We start from the raw sequence: 21524 nt of genomic DNA, 5'->3' as shown, positions 1-21524 counted from the left end.
ACAGAGAGAGAGAGAGAGAGAGAGAGAGGGGGGGGACAGAGAGAGAGAGAGAGGGGGGGACAGAGAGAGAGAGAGAGAGAGAGAGGGGGGGACAGAGAGAGAGAGAGGGGGGGACAGAGAGAGAGAGAGAGAGAGGGGGGGACAGAGAGAGAGAGAGGGGGGGACAGAGAGAGAGAGAGAGAGAGGGGGGGACAGAGAGAGAGAGAGAGAGAGAGGGGGGGGACAGAGAGAGAGAGAGAGGGGGGGGACAGAGAGAGAGAGAGGGGGGGACAGAGAGAGAGAGAGAGAGAGAGAGAGAGAGGGGGGGACAGAGAGAGAGAGAGAGAGAGAGAGAGAGAGAGAGAGAGAGAGAGGGGGGGACAGAGAGAGAGAGAGAGAGAGAGAGGGGGGGGACAGAGAGAGAGAGAGAGAGAGAGGGGGGGGACAGAGAGAGAGAGAGAGGGGGGACAGAGAGAGAGAGAGAGAGGGGGGGGACAGAGAGAGAGAGAGAGAGGGGGGGACAGAGAGAGAGAGAGAGAGGGGGGACAGAGAGAGAGAGAGAGAGGGGGGGGACAGAGAGAGAGAGAGAGGGGGGGGACAGAGAGAGAGAGAGAGAGAGGGGGGGGGGGACAGAGAGAGAGAGAGAGAGAGGGGGGGGGACAGAGAGAGAGAGAGAGAGAGGGGGGGGGACAGAGAGAGAGAGAGAGAGAGGGGGGGACAGAGAGAGAGAGAGAGGGGGGGACAGAGAGAGAGAGAGAGGGGGGGACAGAGAGAGAGAGAGAGGGGGGGACAGAGAGAGAGAGAGAGAGAGGGGGGACAGAGAGAGAGAGAGAGAGAGGGGGACAGAGAGAGAGAGAGAGGGGGGACAGAGAGAGAGAGAGGGGGGACAGAGAGAGAGAGAGGGGGGACAGAGAGAGAGAGAGGGGGGACAGAGAGAGAGAGAGGGGGGGACAGAGAGAGAGAGGGGGGACAGAGAGAGAGAGGGGGGACAGAGAGAGAGAGGGGGGACAGAGAGAGAGAGAGGGGGGACAGAGAGAGAGGGGGGGACAGAGAGAGAGGGGGGGGACAGAGAGACCGCCGCACAGGAGGAGGGGAGAGAGAGAGAGAGGGGGGGACAGAGACCGCTGTACAGGAGGGGAGAGGGGGACAGAGAAAAGGCTGCACAGGAGGGAGAGAGAGAGAGGGGACAGAGAGACCGCCGCACAGGAGGAGAGAGAGGGGGGACAGAGACACCACCACACAGCAGGCGAAGGGGGGGGGGGGGTGGGACACCGCAAGATGGACAAGTCTATGGTGGTGGACAGAATGCTTCACACTTCCTCCAGTCTCTCTGTGACGTCACTTCTACAATGAAGGATACAATTGGAGGATGAGGCGTGTATGGTTTGGGAGGGTTGCAGATTTGACCCACCCTGTTCTGGTTTATTCTGCCCCTCCAGGCACAAGTCGTGACATCAGTTTTTTTACAGACTCGGGGAAACCCCCGATAATGTACAAAGCTTCATTAAGCACTCAGGCCGCTCTTCTATAGTTTTTGGCAAAAAAAGTGACGTGGTCTTTCCTTGAGGAAGCCCTGCACCCGGGGCACCTGTGAGGAGGACCCCCCGGGGCACCTGTGAGGAGGACCCCCCGGGGCACCTTACACACAGACTGGTCTCTATGCTGTACAATGGAGGACGATGACAGAGCTCAGCATAGACGCCCACATCCAACATTCACACAGCGAATTCCTGCAGCGTCGTCTTGCTGTACATGGAGCTGAAGAAGGCCTACATAAAGCATCACCAGGGTCATGACTAAGGTACTCATGTGACTACCAGCGCAGCATGGAAAGGGTTAACATGGAGCCACCTCCTCCCCCGACACTTGCACAATGCTGCAGTCACAGAATGCAGGGAGGGGGGGTGGGGAGCAGTTTCCGTAAACCAGAGGGACGGTTTCCATGACACAACTGGGCTTCCCATGCCGCTGCCACTTGAGAGATTTACCAGTCGGCACAGGAGATCACATCCTACCAGTTAACCATTTCATGGCCTCGCACACGGCCCCAGGGTTAACCTAGACCTGAATCCCCACACTCGTCCTCGCTAAGGCAGATAAAAGGCCTGAGCAGGCTATCTATAGAAAGGGATATCTCCGGGCCTGTACGACACACGTGCTCCTCAAACGTTATATAAGGGACTAGCAGCATCTAATCCCCCCCATGACTATAGGGCAAGACAGGTCACTCCATGGTCAGCAGCTAACAAGGAGATCCAAGTCTTAGAGCTCGCAGGAGCCATGTCACTTGTACATGTGCAGCCTGTGTGCCTCACCGGTGACACCGAGCGCCTCGTAGGGACAGCCACCGCTTTCCAGACCCTTCTGGAGTCAGTGAGACCAGCAATGACAGAATTACATTGGTCGACTCGGAGAACCTGAAAATGCCTGGATAATTGGCACACTTTTGTTTTGGGTCATTTATTCAAAAATATTAGACTAATATTATTAAAATGTTGCAAGGTCCTCCTACTAGATCCGAGCCCCCCCTACTAGATCCGAGCCCCCCCTACTAGATCCGAGCCTTCTCACTTCCGAATATAGTATAAAGACGTACCAGTCTTCCACTCATAGCGCCTAAGGGTAAGTCATTCCTCCTTACAGTGAGATCTGGAGTGCAATGAGGAGCCCAAATCTCTTGTAGTGGACTGGGGTGACAATCTTGGGGGGGGGGGGGTGAGTCTAGCCGCTGCCCTTCTGTACAGAGCTCAGGCCCCATAAGTACAGCAGCGGGGGGCACAATTACTGGAACGATCCGGATCCCCCGTTTTTCCTATGCTTCCGTTTGTGAATGAACAGCGAGCCCCTGTACAAAGCGCTTCCTGATCATTCACTGCAGCTGAGGAATCTGTGTCCTCCATCTCCTCCACTGTCTCAAAAGTGAGATGCTGGGTGGGTGTTTACACCCCTGATATTTCCCCCCAACCCCTACAGGGCTGTTAAAAGGAAACTAAAATTGTACAGGACTAGAGTGTCTTCTAACAAGATTTGGGGGTCATTCCTGCTCTCCTGTACAGGGCCCAGGCCCTATAAGTACAAAGGGGGGGGGATGGGGGTGGCAGCAGGAGTGGGTGCAACCAATCCCCCTGTACTTACAATGGTTCAGTTTTTGAATGAACAGGGAGCCTCTCTACAGAGCGCTTCCTAATCATTCACAGGGATTGGAGGAATCTGTGTCCTCAACTGGTCTGAAAATTGTACTGGACTGTCGTCTTACAAGATTTGAGGGTCAGGGCTAGGGATGCACCGATCCAAATTTTTTGGACCCGATACCGATATCTGGCGTTGTGAAATTGCCGATACCAGAACCGATCCAGAGCTACACACAAAGCAAGCGGCTGCAGTACAGAGCAAAGCCGCTGCTTCATGTGTCCGGCTCCTCCATTCACAGACGGAGTGCATCTGATATCACTCCGCCTGTGAGCCGGACCTATAACGGAAGTAGCGGTTCCCTTCCCTTACTACTACTGCACCTAGTAAGGGATGGCTGAGCCGTTACTCAGCAAAAACCGGATCGGCCCGCGGATCGGTCAACGTTACCGATCCCCCGATCCATCTTAAATGGCCACATCGGCGCCGATATCCGATCCGAATATCGGATCGGTGCATCCCTAGTCGGGGGCTCCTGATAAGGGGGTAGCACCTGCCCTCCTGCACAGGCCTCAGACCCCCATAAGTACAACAGGTGGGGCCCAGAGAAACTGCAATTGCTGGACCCAATCCCCTGTGGCCCTTCCTGTATTTAGTATTCTTAGTTTGTGAATGAACAGGGAACCTCTGCACAGAGTGCTTGTTGTTCATTCAGTAAAGATTGGCAGAACCTGTGTCCTCAATCTCGCCCAGTCTAAAAAGTGAGACTTTGGGTGTGTGCTTAGACCCCCAATATTTTCCCAAAAACCACAGGGTTAAAAAAAAAAAAAAAATTATATATATATATATATATATATATATATATATATATATATATTTGTACAGTTCTGGAGCGTCTATCAAGATTTTGGGTCAGTTCTGCCCTCCTGTACAGGACCCAAGCTCCACAAGTCCAACGGGAGGCCAAGAGCAGCGGGCGCAATTACTGGAACCAATCCCTGTGGCCCTCCCTGCGTTTACAATGCTTCAGTTTCTGAATGAACAGGGAGCCCATGTACAGAGTCCCTCCTGTTCATTCACTTTGCAGGAAAGGTTTGAGGAATCTATGCCCTCAATCTCTCTAAAGCGAGATGTTGGGTGCCCGCTTCGACCCCCTGATATTACACCCAACCCCCACAGAGCTGTTTAAAGAAATGGAAATAAAAATGTATAAATAAAGGCTCAGTCTAACAGATATTCTGGTTGCATGGGTGAGTGGTTTGTTCATGGGCTGGAGCCACCTGTTAGAAATCATGGGAAACCCCCTGTAAAGCGTAACAGCAGCCCTGTTTGGGGTACTCAACCTTTCACCAAGAACCTCATCCAAAAGATGGTGGTCATCAGGATGGGGGGGGGGGGGGGATAAGCAAAGTATAATCTAATCTACATTATTCCAACTACTATCATACATACAAAGGGAGGGGGGGGGGGGGTCTGGATCTAACAGGTGGACTTTGCATTTTACGGTTAAGGGCCACTTTGAACCCACTGGATCTGTGCCAAGCAATCGGATACCCACATTCACCGCCAACCTTGGTACAAGTGTAAAAAAATAAAAGCTGTAATAACAGACTCTTTACATGCCTGGGCCATGCCTTGTTTATAAAGATTTGTGACACCCTAATCCCAGGTAAGTCATTGACTAGCGTTGACAATGTGCTATTAAACAATTACTGAGCTGTAACTTTAAGCTAGTTAAAAGTTCCATGAAGGATTGTAAGTGCCCCGGAGGAACGGAGTCTTTGTGACCTTGTCCCAAGGTCGTACACGCATCAGCAAAGGAACGCCCACACCCCCCAGTGCCAAGAAGAAGCACTTTTTCTGGGCGAGTGCCAGCTGGGAGCTCAAGCATGCCACATCAAGTCGTGGCGTCTTCTCTGGGAATGACGAAATCCAAGGATTAGGCCATATACATGTACCTACAGATCTGCAAACAGTTATATGGGACAGAACACGAAGTTGCCATTCAAGGTGCTTCAGGTTTGATAGTCTTTGCCAAATGAACTCCGACAGATTAGACCTCCCATCACACCGCCACAATGCAACTGTGATGAAGGAGTTAAATCCTAAATAGGACAATCAAAAAGGTCCCAGATGCACTGAAACAAAATCAGTAGACCTGGGGCCAATGCCAAAGTCCTGGACCCCTGAACCAACCATATTCCTTCACAAGAATGGAAAAATCTGTATGCCAACAGAACCAAAATGTATTTCAGATCTGCCCAATTTACTCATGTTATGCCAGTCCAAGCTGTGGGCATCAGATTAGGTTCCAATAAGTCAGGATTGGACAAATTCCAGGTGCCATGTTGCCATGGCAACTAGACATTGCATCCTGGCGCCTGGGCTTTTGTTAGCCCATTCACGGTTGCAGGGATGTGCAATTCCTATCGCCCGACACCCGGGACATTCACAGTTGCCGGGATGTGCAATTCCCACCGCCCGACACCCGGGACATTCACAGTTGCAGGGATGTGCAATTCCCACCGCCCGACACATTCATGGTTGCAGGGATGTGCAATTCCTATCGCCCGACACCCGGGACATTCACAGTTGCCGGGATGTGCAATTCCCACCGCCCGACACATTCATGGTTGCAGGGATGTGCAATTCCTATCGCCCGACACCCGGGACATTCACGGTTGCAGGGATGTGCAATTCCCATCGCCCGACACCCGGGACATTCACAGTTGCCGGGATGTGCAATTCCCACCGCCCGACACCCGGGACATTCACGGTTGCAGGGATGTGCAATTCCCACCACCCGACACCCAGGACATTCACGGTTGAAGGGATGTGCAATTCCCATCGCCCGACACCCGGGACATTCACAGTTGCCGGGATGTGCAATTCCCACCGCCCAACACCCGGGACATTCACGGTTGCAGGGATGTGCAATTCCTATCACCCGACATCCGGGACAATCACGGTTGCCGGGATGTGCAATTCCCAACACCCAGGACATGCAGTTGCGGGGCTGGGCAGGTGTTTCTCTCCCCCCCCCCTTCATATTTTAACCCCTTGGAGCCGGCATCTCCCAGCCCTTCAAGGAGTTTATGATCATGTGACCGAAGTGATTGACTGTCATGGCAGTCACACGATTGGAAGATCTCCCGATCGCAAGCAGTGATTGGGGGCTTTCCATTAACACCCCCCGGGTATTTGTTTTGGGAAAACACTCTCAGCATAGCTGTGTTTGCACTAATGCACGCAAATATGTGACTGCTCAACGCCAAGACCCACCCACTTAGAGGCTACATTATTTGCGTGCTGCCCGTGCCAAGAGGTTAAAAAAACTGTCTCCTAACTCAAGGCTCAGCCCATTCACACTTTTATGACTCCAAAGTCGCACCTACTTTGGAGTGCAACTTTGGCCCCTTTCACACTTCTGCAACCCAAAAGGTGCACAACTTTGACTGGACTTGAAGCAAAGCCTCCAATCTGGGAGGTCTATGGACTGCAAAACACATCAAAGTCGGACCAAAGTAGTGCAGGGACTACTTTGAAATCGCACAGATCCGAACGGTACTCATTGGAAATCTACCCCCCCAGCTCATACTTATTGACATCTCTTATACATAGTTATGACTAACTCCGGCTGCACAAAAAGTTCCGACTTCCAAGGTTCAGAAAAGGACAAGAGCTCCGAGTAACAATGGTGACGATGACGGGAACACAACTAAATCAGCAGGAAGAAAGTGTGAAAGTGACAAAACAAAAGAACTCAGCCGCTTGGGTCAGACTTAGCCCGAGGCTAGATAGGAAAAAGGTGGATTGTATTGAAAGTGGGGTGGGGGGGAGGGAACATTGGTGCCAGGACAATTCGAAGCCCCAGGGCAATGGGGAAGAGTGCCAGGAATACACACCCTGGGAACGGACTGAAGGAGAACAGCACACACCTACCTACAGGAACATTTCACAATGTCCTACATTCAGGCAGCAGAACCTTGGCGGATTAACCCTTTGGAGCTTCTAAACACCAAGCCAACAGGGAAAAGTACAGCGGATTAACTGCTCTGCTAAATCTTGCAGTTGTTGGACTTTGACCTAGATAGGATCTGAGAACAGAGGCCACAGCTCAGCTAGAGGAGCACGTTTTCAAAGTTAGGACGAGTTTGCAGAATTCAGAAGCCTGCCTAACCAGCTCCTAATTTCAGCTTTTGCTGAACGCAGCCTACACAATTCTCCAGAAAATGATGAAGTTAAAGAAATGTATAGAGGAACAGCGGAGGAGCCTCAGTCATACGTGACACACAAGAATGATTACTCCGTTACTGACTCAATCAGCAATCCAATGATAAGAAGCCTGACAATAACTCATTTTACGAGGAAGAAATTTGAACAGCTTGCAGTCCATGTTTTCTAAAGTTCATTACCCTCTGCAACCTGCGGGCCTAATGAAGCCAAGCGGTGCCACAGTAGAGTTGCAGCTCAAGCCCGGGTACAAAGCAAACCAGAAAACCACAATTAGAGGTCCAATAAAGTATGCATTACCTGATCATTTTAAAAGGAATCCTCTAGGCAGGAAGGTTTTGCAACCTTCCTGGAGGATAACTTGGGAAAATTTGAGTGATTACCAGATTTACTCCTTTTTAAGGAATCCTCCAAGAAGGTCACATAACCTACTGGCCTGTAGGATGAATTGGGAAGTATGAGTGATTACCAGATAACTCCTTTATGAGGAGTCCTGAGGGACGATGGCTTATGTGACCTTCCTAGAAGATGACTTGGGAAAGTACGAGCAACTATCTGATTTTCCAGGAATCCTCCAGGAAGGTCACATAACCTACCGGCCTGTAGGATGAATTGGGAAAATACAAGTGATTACCAGATAACTCCTTTATGAGGAGTCCTCTAAGACATGGATCCTCAAACTACGGCCCTCCAGCTGTTGCGAGACTACACATACCATAAAGGAAATTGTAAAACTCCGACACTCACAGACATGACTAGGCATGATGGGAAATGTAGTTCCTAAACAACTGGAGGGCCATAGTTTGAAGACCCCTGCTCTAGGATGATGACTTATGTGACCTTCCTAGAAGAGGACTTGGGAAAGTACGAGCAACTACCCGATTTTCCAGGAATCCTCCAGGACAGTCACATAACCTACTGGCCTGTAGGATGAATTGGGAAAGTACGAGTGATTACCAGATAACTCCTTTATGAGGAGTCCTCTAGGACGATGGCTTACGTGACCTTCCTAGAAGATGACTTGGGAAAGTACGAACAACTACCTGATTTTCCAGGAATCCTCCAGGACAGTCACATAATCCACTGGCCTGGAGGACTTGGGAAAAGCAGAGTTTACGAGAACGGCATAACAAAACTTTTTTCCTGGAAGCTCCCATTGGTGGTGTACTAGAAACACAGCTAAAAACTAGACAGGCATACATTAAAAGGGGTCAAGTAATATTAGGAATCTTGGCCAACTAGCTTGAGGTATTCGTTCAGCCCTGTTGAACAAGTAGGCCTACATCTGAGGCAAAGTAGGCCCACTAAGGAGAGGGAAGGACCACGTCCCGAGGATCAAAAAAAAAATCATAGGTAGAATATGCCAATGTACAACAGGTATGGGCAAGGGAACAGAAGGTTTATCAATGGTAGTGGTGGTATCCATGATAGAAAAGTAAAGAAGGTAAGGTAATGGAAGAGCATACAAAAGGGCAGTACAGCAGAAAGGTAAAGTACTAGAGATGGCACAAATATGAACCTACTGCTGGGCCTTCATATAGGTGGAGACACCAATGAGAAGCAGTGGAGATTGCACAAACAAGAAGCTATGGATGGGCCTTATGGCCCGTACACACGATCCGAAAATCGGACGAAAAATAACGCTTGTGAAAAGATCGGACGATAATCTGATCGTTCGTACACAGCTTACGAGAGGCGATCACGACAATTCGCCCGATATTATCCGGTCGTGCAAGCATAAAAATTTTGATTGCATTATAACACATCGTACGATAATCATATTATCAGTATGTTGTTCGTTCGGAAAAAAATGGTGAGCCGTAGACAGCGCATGAGCAGTAGACATTTTCCCCTCACACGCTACAACGTGGTTACGCATACCGGAAGCTTTTGAATAATCGTCCGATAAAAAATTTGTATCGTAAGTAACCTCTCCCATTTGCGAATATAATTGAGAGTTCCTAGCAACCAAACAAAAATGGACGGAACATCGTCTGATTTTCGGATCGTGTGTACTGGGCATTAGTAGAGGTATAGATGCCAATAAGAAGTAGGGAGGTGGCACATACAATGAGACAACACTGCTGGACCTCAGAGGTGGAAACAAAAACGAGAAGCAGAGATGGCACAAAAATATGAAACTACTGGCAGGCCTTAGTAGAGGTGACAAAACAAGATGCTACAGCTGGGTCTTAGTAATTGGTGGAGACGCCAATGAGAAGTAATGGAGCTGGCACAAACCATATGAAGCTACTGCTGGGCCTTAGACGAGGTGACAAAACAAGAGGCTACAGTTGGGTCTTCGTAGATGGTGGAGGAGATACCAATGAGAAGCAGTGGTGATGGCACAAACAATATGAAGGTACAGGTGGGCCTTAGTAGAGGCGGAGATGGCACAAACAAAAAGCTATGGATGGGCCTTTGATGTGGAGATACCAATAAGAGGTAATGGGAGACGGCACAAACATTATGAAGCTACTGCTGGACCTCCGTAGAGGTGGAGACACCAATGAGAAGCAGTGGAGATGGCACAAACATTATAAAGCTACTGCTGGACCTCCGTAGAGGTGGAGACACCAATGAGAAGCAGTAGAGAAGTCACAAACAAGGTACTGACAGGCCAAAACAGAAGTAGACACCAGAGAGTGGCCCGTAAAATGCAAATTCCCTATAGGGCCACATTATGCAGAACAAAGACGGCCAAATGAAGTAGAGGTTCTTGTTGTGGCAGGAGATCCCCAGCAGTAGAAGTTCTTGTTGTGGTCGGAGATCCCCAGTGTGAGGGGTATTTGCAGCAATGATACAAATAGAGGCTATGGAGGATGACTGAATACCGACTCCTCTGCTGCCACTGTTGGGAATTCAGATAATAAATGATGGGACACCATTAGCTGCAAGGGGCCCAGGATGATGGTCACCATTTAGACAACGGGTCCTGTTTCCGACAGGAAGAAAGCGAGCACGAAAAGTGGGCCACCTGCCCGGCACAACCAGATTCATTTTCTGATTGGTCGATGCGGGCCGCTGTCCCACTTCTGTTCCCTGCAATATCCAGGGTGGTGTTACTGCAGACTGCAGCCAGGTGGAATAATAATTCAGGTGTAGGAATAGCACGGCGTCCCACCGCAGACCAGAGCTCAGCATCTTCTGAGACCCTCTGCAGCTGCGTCTCCGGCAGCCATGAATGACCTTTCTGTGGAACTACAAGGTCAGAGAGGCCTGGAAAACGGCATTCCCGCAGGATCCCGTCTAAGATGGCTCTCTGCACTCACCAATAATATTTTGCAGAAGTGTGAAGCCTCCCTGAGGACTAAAAATAGAGCTCCCCTACCAGAAGAACAGCACATGGCAGCCTCATTAACCCGTTCAGGAACAGGATTCTCCTGTCTTACTAGCCCCACCACCTCCCCTATCTGTACCGACCCACTCAAAAGGGTTAAACTGGCCCTGAGGTAGAAGACGGAAGACTATGAGCCCTCATCACGTTAACTCTTCCATGCAAGACCCGATGGTAACCACTGTGTGCAGACCAGGGGCCACACAAAGGCTGGTAACAACCGGATATGTCAGCTGTACAAATAACAATCACCTGGCATGCCTGTCCCCGGCTCACATTACCCAGATAATCTTTCCACAACCTGAGGAACATCCCGTGAGAAGACAATCCCTCTGCCCGCCCCCCCCCCCCCCTCTACAGATCAGCTCCACAGGAACCTGGCACAGTGCCTGCAGAGATGCCAACCACATGGCTACCCCCTCCCAGACTAATGACCAGCACTGCAGCCGGGGGAACAAGACCCATATTCAGAGGCACAATAGAGCCAAGAGCAATGAATGGAGAAGAACGAGGACAGCCAAGAATTTCCGGAAGGGGCTCGTGCAGCAGACAGCTGGCAAGAAGGAGCCGGGCGGCAGACACCAATTTACAAGTGAAAGGGCGGCGTATCCGGCAGGCTTCAGGGGCACAAGTTGCAGACCCCTGGCACGACAGCTGGCAGTGAAGGAGGCTGCCACGCACCCTCCTGAGACTCTGCCAGAGCCGCCGGGACCGGCACGCTGCATTGCAGGGTCTCTGCTGCCGGCAAAGCTGACGCTTAACCCATCCATGCCAGGAAGCTCCACTGCAGTGATGGAGTCTGTCCAACAGTTACCCAGAATGCAGCAGACACATGGAGGAGGAAGATTAATCGCAGGATGCCAGAGAACAGACACCAATCAACGCAGCAAAATGGAGGAGAGCCAAGACCGTCACTGGAGGAGACAAGGCTTCACCTATCAGCTACCGGCTCGGCACAGCTCCATGCCGCATCCACTCAACGTCATAGCACCCCAACATCGTATTCATACACCCCAATATCATAGCCATCCCTCCCCCCCCATACACCTCAGCATCATAGCCATCCCCCCCCCCCCCATACACCTCAGCATCATAGCCATCCCCCCCCCCCCCATACACCTCAACATCATAGCCATTCCCCCCCCCCCCCATACACCTCAACATCCTAGCCATCCCCCCCCCCCCCCATACACCTCAACATCATAGCCATCATCACTCATACCTTATTAGCCACCCCCCACCCCAATATCAGCCATCCGCACCCCCACATCATAGCCATCACCACTCGTATATTAAAAAAAGAATAGCGCACACATGCAAAAGAAATGACTATCAAATATAAAGACAATCCATAAATAAAAATGGGGGTTTGGTCCCACCATATGGCCATATCGTGCTCAAGCCCACCACTACGTCAAAGTACCCCATTGTCAGTGGGTCCTTTTTTATGGATAGTGTAGGACTCACTGATAATGGGGTACTTTGACGCAGTGGTGGGCTTGAGCACGATATGGCCATATGGTGGGACTAAACCCCCATTTTTATTTATGGATTGTCTTTATATTTGATAGTCATTTCTTTAGAATGTGTGCGCTATTCTTTAATATACATGTCGCTTGGTCCATAGCTGCACCGGCTTTAGAAATACATGTTCAGGGTTTGCTCCCCCAACTTTTTGCTTATCACCACTCGTATACCTTATTAGCCACCCCCCACCCAGATATATACATACACCCCAATATCATATAGACACCCCCACCCATACACCTCATCATAGCCACCCCCACCCAGATATCATATCCATACACTCCAATATCATCTAACCCCCCCTCCACACCGCAATATCATCTATCCCCACCCATACACCCAATATCATATCCATAGCACCCCAATATTATAGCCATCCCCACCCATACACCTTATTAACCACCCCACCCCGATATATCTACCCCACCCCGATATATCTAGACACCCCGATATCACAGCCATGCCCACCCACACATCATCAAAGCCACCCCCCCACCCCGCTATATATCTATACACCCCAATATGATAGCGCCATCCTCCCATACACCCCAATGTTCTATCCATGCCCCCCCCCCCCCTCATACACCTCAATATCATATCCACCCCCTCCCCAATACACCTCATTATATCCATCACACTGGAGCCAACCCACTAAGGTGGACAAACTTTCATGAGATCGAGAAAACAGCAGAAGAACTTTCTGGAGACATCATGAGCATTCCTCACCAAATCACCGAGAGCGCCCCCACCTTCACTGAACCCCAATAATAGACCAGTATAAACCTGGAGAGACTTCCATGAGGAATCTTCCCCAACAGAGGCATCCAGCAGGACACTTCTATGTCCTCCACACATTTCATGAGCACATCCATCCAACCACAACGTTTACCCAGTGCCCCACCAATACCTCAGCCCCAAGAGCTACCGTCCTCCAAGCCCCCAATGGCACATTACCTAAAGCCAGCAGTCCTATCAGCCCCCTATACTGCACCCCTGAGAACCTTCGTCCCCAATACTGCACCCCTGAGAACCTTCGTCCACTCAGTCCCCAATACTTCACTAAGGCCAGGAGTCCAAATGTTATACTGCGAGAGACCCCCCCCCCCTCCAATACTGTACCCAGGCTCTCCTGCCCCCAATATGGCACGACCTAGATTCCCCAACCCTCTAGAATGGACCCATCTCAAATCCATCAATCCCTCCATACTACACTAAAGACCCCCCCCCCCCACCTTCCCTACCGCACTGCCAAAACCGGACACCTCATTTACTGCAATACAAGGAAACCCCCATACAGGAACTGCACTGCACCCAGCTCACTGTACTTTCTAAATTATACCCCCGCCCCCAACCAAACTCATCTTCAAACACCCCTAGTATAACACCGACTAGACCATCTGCCAATACGACTACCCACACCCAGGAACTGTATGCCCCCATACTGCCACACTACCCATACATTTCTACCCTGAAACCCTTAATTCCCTACTACCCCATAAGCACTTCCAGAAAGACCATACCTGGTTCAAGATACCCCCACACTACACTACAACCACCTCCACCAAGAGCCCCGTACTACACTACGACCACCTTCACCCAAACTATACCTGGTCCAAAATACCCCCCTACTACACTACGACCACCTCCACCAAGAGCCCCGTACTACACTACGACCACCTCCACCAAGAGTCCCGTACTACACTACTACCACCTCCACCAAGAGCCCCGTACTACACTACGATCACCTCCACCAAGAGCCCCGTACTACACTACGACCACCTCCACCAAGAGCCCCGTACTACACTACGACCACCTCCACCCAAACTATACCTGGTCCAAAATACCCCCCTACTACACTACGACCACCTCCACCAAGAGCCCCGTACTACACTACAACCACCTCCACCAAGAGCCCCGTACTACACTACAACCACCTCCACCACGAGCCCCGTACTACACTACAACCACCTCCACCACGAGCCCCGTACTACACTACGACCACCTCCACCACGAGCCCCGTACTACACTACGACCACCTCCACCAAGAGCCCCGTACTACACTACAACCACCTCCACCAAGAGTCCCGTACTACACTACGACCACCTCCACCAAGAGCCCCGTACTACACTACGACCACCTCCACCAAGAGCCCCGTACTACACTACGACCACCTCCACCCAAACTATACCTGGTCCAAAATACCCCCCTACTACAATACGACCACCTCCACCAAGAGCCCCGTACTACCCTACAACCACCTCCACCAAGAGTCCCGTACTACACTACGACCACCTCCACCAAGAGCCCCGTACTACACTACGACCACCTCCACCAAGAGCCCCGTACTATACTACAACCACCTCCACCAAGAGCCCCGTACTACACTACAACCACCTCCACCAAGAGCCCTGTACTACACTACGACCACCTCCACCCAAACTATACCTGGTCCAAAATACCCCCCTACTACACTACGACCACCTCCATCAAGAGCCCCGTACTACACTACAACCACCTCCATCAAGAGCCCCGTACTACACTACAACCACCTCCATCAAGAGCCCCGTACTACACTACAACCACCTCCATCAAGAGCCCCGTACTACACTACAACCACCTCCATCAAGAGCCCCGTACTACACTACAACCACCTCCACCAAGAGCCCCGTACTACACTACAACCACCTCCACCAAGAGCCCCGTACTACACTACAACCACCTCCACCAAGAGCCCCGTACTACACTACAACCACCTCCATCAAGAGCCCCGTACTACACTACAACCACCTCCATCAAGAGCCCCGTACTACACTACAACCACCTCCATCAAGAGCCCCGTACTACACTACAACCACCTCCATCAAGAGCCCCGTACTACACTACAACCACCTCCATCAAGAGCCCCGTACTACACTACAACCACCTCCATCAAGAGCCCCGTACTACACTACGACCACCTCCACCAAGAGTCCCGTACTACACTACGATCACCTCCACCAAGAGCCCCGTACTACACTACGATCACCTCCACCAAGAGCCCCGTACTACACTACAACCACCTCCACCAAGAGCCCCGTACTACACTACAACCACCTCCACCAAGAGCCCCGTACTACACTACGATCACCTCCACCCAAACTATACCTGGTCCAAAATACCCCCCTACTACAATACGACCACCTCCACCAAGAGCCCCGTACTACACTACAACCACCTCCACCAAGAGCCCCGTACTACACTACGATCACCTCCACCAAGAGCCCCGTACTACACTACAACCACCTCCATCAAGAGCCCCGTACTACACTACAACCACCTCCATCAAGAGCCCCGTACTACACTACGATCACCTCCACCAAGAGCCCCGTACTACACTACAACCACCTCCACCAAGAGCCCCGTACTACACTACAACCACCTCCACCAAGAGCCCTGTACTACACTACGATCACCTCCATCAAGAGCCCCGTACTACACTACGACCACCTCCATCAAGAGCCCCGTACTACACTACGATCACCTCCACCAAGAGCCCCGTACTACACTACGATCACCTCCACCAAGAGCCCCGTACTACACTACGATCACCTCCACCAAGAGCCCCGTACTACACTACGATCACCTCCATCAAGAGCCCCGTACTACACTACAACCACCTCCACCAAGAGCCCCGTACTACACTACAACCACCTCCACCAAGAGCCCCGTACTACACTACGATCACCTCCATCAAGAGCCCCGTACTACACTACAACCACCTCCACCAAGAGCCCCGTACTACACTACAATCACCTCCACCAAGAGCCCCGTACTACACTACAACCACCTCCATCAAGAGCCCCGTACTACACTACAACCACCTCCATCAAGAGCCCCGTACTACACTACGATCACCTCCACCAAGAGCCCCGTACTACACTACGACCACCTCCACCAAGAGCCCCGTACTACACTACAATCACCTCCACCAAGAGCCCCCACCCATCACATCCCAGGATCAACAGATACCCAGACACTACAGGGCAACATTATAATACCCCCCCCCCCCCCAGCACACCTGTCTATCTAGTGGTACCTTCCAACATAACATCTGTATCTGAGCACCCAATATACCCCCCGTACCTTCCCCAATCACTGTCCACCCAGCCTGGACAATGCCCCCCACCCAATAACACCCAGCCTGGACAATGCCCCCCACCCAATAACACCCAGCCTGGACAATGCCCCCCACCCAATAACACCCAGCCTGGACAATGCCCCCCACCCAATAACACCCAGCCTGGACAATGCCCCCCACCCAATAACACCCAGCCTGGACAATGCCCCCCACCCAATAACACCCAGCCTGGACAATGCCCCCCACCCAATAACACCCAGCCTGGACACCCCCACCTAGGATACGACTCTTCCACTGTCTGGACCACCTATCCTCAATACCAATACCCCCCCCCCCGTCACCACCAAATGGTCTGCTCCACACTGACAGCCCCCACCATACTGTCGGGCCCACCCCTCCCTTCATAAAACCGTGCCCCCCCCCCATGCCCCCCTTCTCCACCTTCCCTTACTAATACCCCCCCCCCATTCCACCTGACCATTATTAACCCACCCCCAATCACCACCTGACCCCCTCCCTCACCCATTCCACCTGCCCCCATTATTACCGTATCAGCTTCCACCCAAATAGGCCCCCCCTTCATTCAGCCCTCCCCTCACACACACGAAGCCCCGGTAGGAGTCTCACCCCGTATCCCATGATGCTGAATGTTCCGCCTTCTCCTGTACCGGGACCGCACTGCGCCTCCGTCTACTGACCGAGCCGCTTCCCCCTCACACTTATATACTGACCGCCTTATGGCTGCGTCACAGCCTGACGTCACCGTCTCCTGGATACCAGCTCCGCCCCTTCCATCCTCCTTCCTTTCACCCCTCCCCTCCCTCAGTGTGCGCTGCCGTGCGCGTCCCCGGGCCGCTATAACTCACAACTGTGTGCGGGTGCACGTTTACCTCAGAGGAATGTCTGTGTGTGGGGAGACCCCTCTAATATACAGAGACCCCCCCCAGTATACAGAGACCCCCCCAGTATACAGAGACCCCCTATACTGTGTATACACCACATATCCCCCCAGTATACAGAGACCCCCCTATACTGTGTATACACCGCATATCCCCCCAGTATACAGAGACCCCCCTATACTGTGTATACACCGCATATCCCCCCAGTATACAGAGACCCCCCTATACTGTGTATACACCGCATATCCCCCCAGTATACAGAGACCCCCCTATACTGTGTATACACCACATATCCCCCCAGTATACAGAGACCCCCTATACTGTGTATACACCACATATCCCCCCAGTATACAGAGACCCCCCTATACTGTGTATACACCGCATATCCCCCCAGTATACAGAGACCCCCTATACTGTGTATACACCGCATATCCCCCCAGTATACAGAGACCCCCTATACTGTGTATACACCGCATATCCCCCCAGTATACAGAGACCCCCCTATACTGTGTATACACCGCATATCCCCCCAGTATACAGAGACCCCCCTATACTGTGTATACACCACATATCCCCCCAGTATACAGAGACCCCCCTATACTGTGTATACACCACATATCCCCCCAGTATACAGAGACCCCCCTATACTGTGTATACACCACATATCCCCCAGTATACAGAGACCCCCCTATACTGTGTATACACCGCATATCCCCCCAGTATACAGAGACCCCCTATACTGTGTATACACCACATATCCCCCCAGTATACAGAGACCCCCTATACTGTGTATACACCACATATCCCCCCAGTATACAGAGACCCCCCTATACTGTGTATACACCACATATCCCCCCAGTATACAGAGACCCCCTATACTGTGTATACACCACATATCCCCCCAGTATACAGAGACCCCCCTATACTGTGTATACACCACATATCCCCCCAGTATACAGAGACCCCCCTATACTGTGTATACACCGCATATCCCCCCAGTATACAGAGACCCCCCTATACTGTGTATACACCACATATCCCCCAGTATACAGAGACCCCCCTATACTGTGTATACACCACATATCCCCCCAGTACACAGAGACCCCCTATACTGTGTATACACCACATATCCCCCCAGTACACAGAGACCCCCTATACTGTGTATACACCACATATCCCCCAGTATACAGAGACCCCCCTATACTGTGTATACACCGCATATCCCCCCAGTATACAGAGACCCCCCTATACTGTGTATACACCACATATCCCCCAGTATACAGAGACCCCCCTATACTGTGTATACACCGCATATCCCCCCAGTATACAGAGACCCCCCTATACTGTGTATACACCACATATCCCCCCAGTACACAGAGACCCCCCTATACTGTGTATACACCGCATATCCCCCCAGTATACAGAGACCCCCCTATACTGTGTATACACCACATATCCCCCCAGTACACAGAGACCCCCTATACTGTGTATACACCGCATATCCCCCCAGTATACAGAGACCCCCCTATACTATGTATACACCGCATATCCCCCAGTATACAGAGACCCCCCTATACTGTGTATACACCTCATATCCCCCCAGTATACAGAGACCCCCTATACTGTGTATACACCTCATATCCCCCCAGTATACAGAGACCCCCCTATACTGTGTATACAACGCATATCCCCCCAGTATACAGAGACCCCCTATACTGTGTATACACCACATATCCCCCCAGTATACAGAGACCCCCCTATACTGTGTATACACCACATATCCCCCCAGTATACAGAGACCCCCCTATACTGTGTATACACCGCATATCCCCCCAGTATACAGAGACCCCCTATACTGTGTATACACCGCATATCCCCCCAGTATACAGAGACCCCCCTATACTGTGTATACACCACATATCCCCCCCAGTATACAGAGACCCCCTATACTGTGTATACACCAGAGACCCCCCCCTATACTGTGTATACACCACATATACCCCCCATACCGTGTATACACCACATACACCCCCCCCCCCCCAATACGGTGTATACACCACAAATCTCCCCCCCAAACCATATACCCCCCCCCCATACAGTGTATATACCACATACACCCCCCTATACCAGCTCAGACAGCCAGGACGCAGGGCTCTGCAGCACAGACACTGAATGCAGCACAGACACCCAGGACGCAGGGCTCTGCAGCACAGACAGCCAGGACGCAGGGCTCTGCAGCACAGACACTGAATGCAGCGCAGACAGCCAGGGCTCTGCAGCAGACAGCCAGGACGCAGGGCTCTGCAGCACAGACACCTAGGACGCAGGGCTCTGCAGCACAGACACTGAATGCAGCACAGACACTGAATGCAGCACAGACAGCCAGGGCTCTGCAGAACAGACACCCAGGACACAGGGCTCTGCAGCACAGACACTGAATGCAGCACAGACAGCCAGGGCTCTGCAGCACAGACACCCAGGACGCAGGGCTCTGCAGCACAGACACTGAATGCAGCACAGACAGCCAGGGCTCTGCAGCACAGACACCCAGGACGCAGGGCTCTGCAGCACAGACACTGAATGCAGCACAGACAGCCAGGGCTCTGCAGCACAGACACCCAGGACGCAGGGCTCTGCAGCACAGACACTGAATGCAGCGCAGACAGCCAGGGCTCTGCAGCACAGACACCCAGGACGCAGGGCTCTGCAGCACAGACACTGAATGCAGCGCAGACAGCCAGGGCTCTGCAGCACAGACACCCAGGACGCAGGGCTCTGCAGCACAGACACTGAATGCAGCGCAGACAGCCAGGGCTCTGCAGCACAGACACCCAGGACGCAGGGCTCTGCCGCACAGACACCCAGGACGCAGGGCTCTGCAGCATAGACACTGAATGCAGAGCAGACAGCCAGGGCTCTGCAGCACAGACACCCAGGACGCAGGGCTCTGCAGCATAGACACTGAATGCAGCGCAGACAGCCAGGGCTCTGCAGCACAGACACCCAGGACGCAGGGCTCTGCAGCACAGACACCCAGGACGCAGGGCTCTGCAGCACAGACACCCAGGACGCAGGGCTCTGCAGCACAGACACCCAGGACGCAGGGCTCTGCAGCATAGACACCCAGGACGCAGGGCTCTGCAGCATAGACACCCAGGACGCAGGGCTCTGCAGCACAGACACCCAGGACGCAGGGCTCTGCAGCACAGACACCCAGGACGCAGGGCTCTGCAGCATAGACACTGAATGCAGCACAGACAGCCAGGGCTCTGCAGCACAGACAGCCAGGACCCAGGGCTCTGCAGCACAGACACTGAATGCAGCACAGACAGTGCAGGACAGGCTCTGCAGATAAACAGCTGTATCAGTGAGCTGAATAGAAATGAAGGGGAGATAACTCACTCCAGACATCCAGTGTGATCAGAGGAAGGGTTGCACTTTATTGGATGGTTGCAGTGAAGACGGATCTATATCTCTGTTTGGTAAATGTGCCCCCAGGTGAGGTACACTACATCAAAGGGGCACTCCGCCATACATCTCTATGGAGAGACATTAGACTGTCAGATTGGGGAGGACACACAGATTTCTGACAATCTCTATCAGTGGTTAGAGGACACAGAGCACCCTGAGAGGTCATACCGTGTGCTGCTCTCCTCCCCGTCTTCTCTTCTCCCCCCCTTCTTCTCTCATCTCATTAACTGAATTAACCTTTAACTGAACACACACCTAATTGTATTCACAGCTCGTTAGCCCAGGCTGAGCATTAATCGCCCATTGTGTCCCCTCCCCCGGGGGGAGAGCTCAGCACACATCATCACCTGATCCCATTGTAGGCCTGGGCCATGATTGTGACACCCATTGTCATCAATGTCTGGGGTGACCCCACCTCTGGGGGGCGCTATACCGCATGTGGGCCCCGGGGGAAAGATACCCAGCGACCATCCCATGGAACCCAGTGACCCCAGACCATCCCATGGAACCCAGTGACCCCAGACCATCCCATGGAACCCAGTGACCCCAGACCATTCCATTGTACTACCCAGTGACCTCAGATTATCCCATGGTACCCAGTGACCCCAGACCATCCCATGTTATCAAGTGACCCCAGACCATCCCATGTTATCAAGTGACCCCAGACCATCCCATGTTATCAAGTGACCCCAGACCATCCCATGTTATCAAGTGACCCCAGACCATCCCATGTTATCAAGTGACCCCAGACCATCCCATGGTACCCAGAGACCCCAGACCATCCCATGGTACCCAGTAACCTCAGACCATCCCAAGGAACCCAGTGACCCC

The 21524-nt window shown here is 52.1% G+C and overlaps 1 protein-coding gene across 1 annotated transcript in view; it reads right to left on the bottom strand.

Moving 5' to 3' along the window:
- Nucleotides 1-17069, bottom strand: part of LOC309545802 (sodium/potassium-transporting ATPase subunit alpha-1) — a 30944-nt gene extending 13875 nt beyond the window's left edge. The window contains exon 1 of the mRNA XM_082245161.1: nucleotides 16951-17069. Within this exon, the coding sequence (XP_082101287.1) occupies nucleotides 16951-16962 (12 nt within the window). The 5' untranslated portion in view covers nucleotides 16963-17069. The remainder of the gene's footprint in view (nucleotides 1-16950) is intronic.
- Nucleotides 17070-21524: the final 4455 nt, after the last annotated feature.

Source organism: Pelophylax lessonae, assembly GCF_965119305.1.
Source record: "Pelophylax lessonae genome assembly, chromosome: 2".
NCBI lineage: Eukaryota > Metazoa > Chordata > Amphibia > Anura > Ranidae > Pelophylax > Pelophylax lessonae.
Note: the sequence above shows the minus strand (reverse complement) of the source record. Positions and strands in the feature narration are given on the sequence as shown.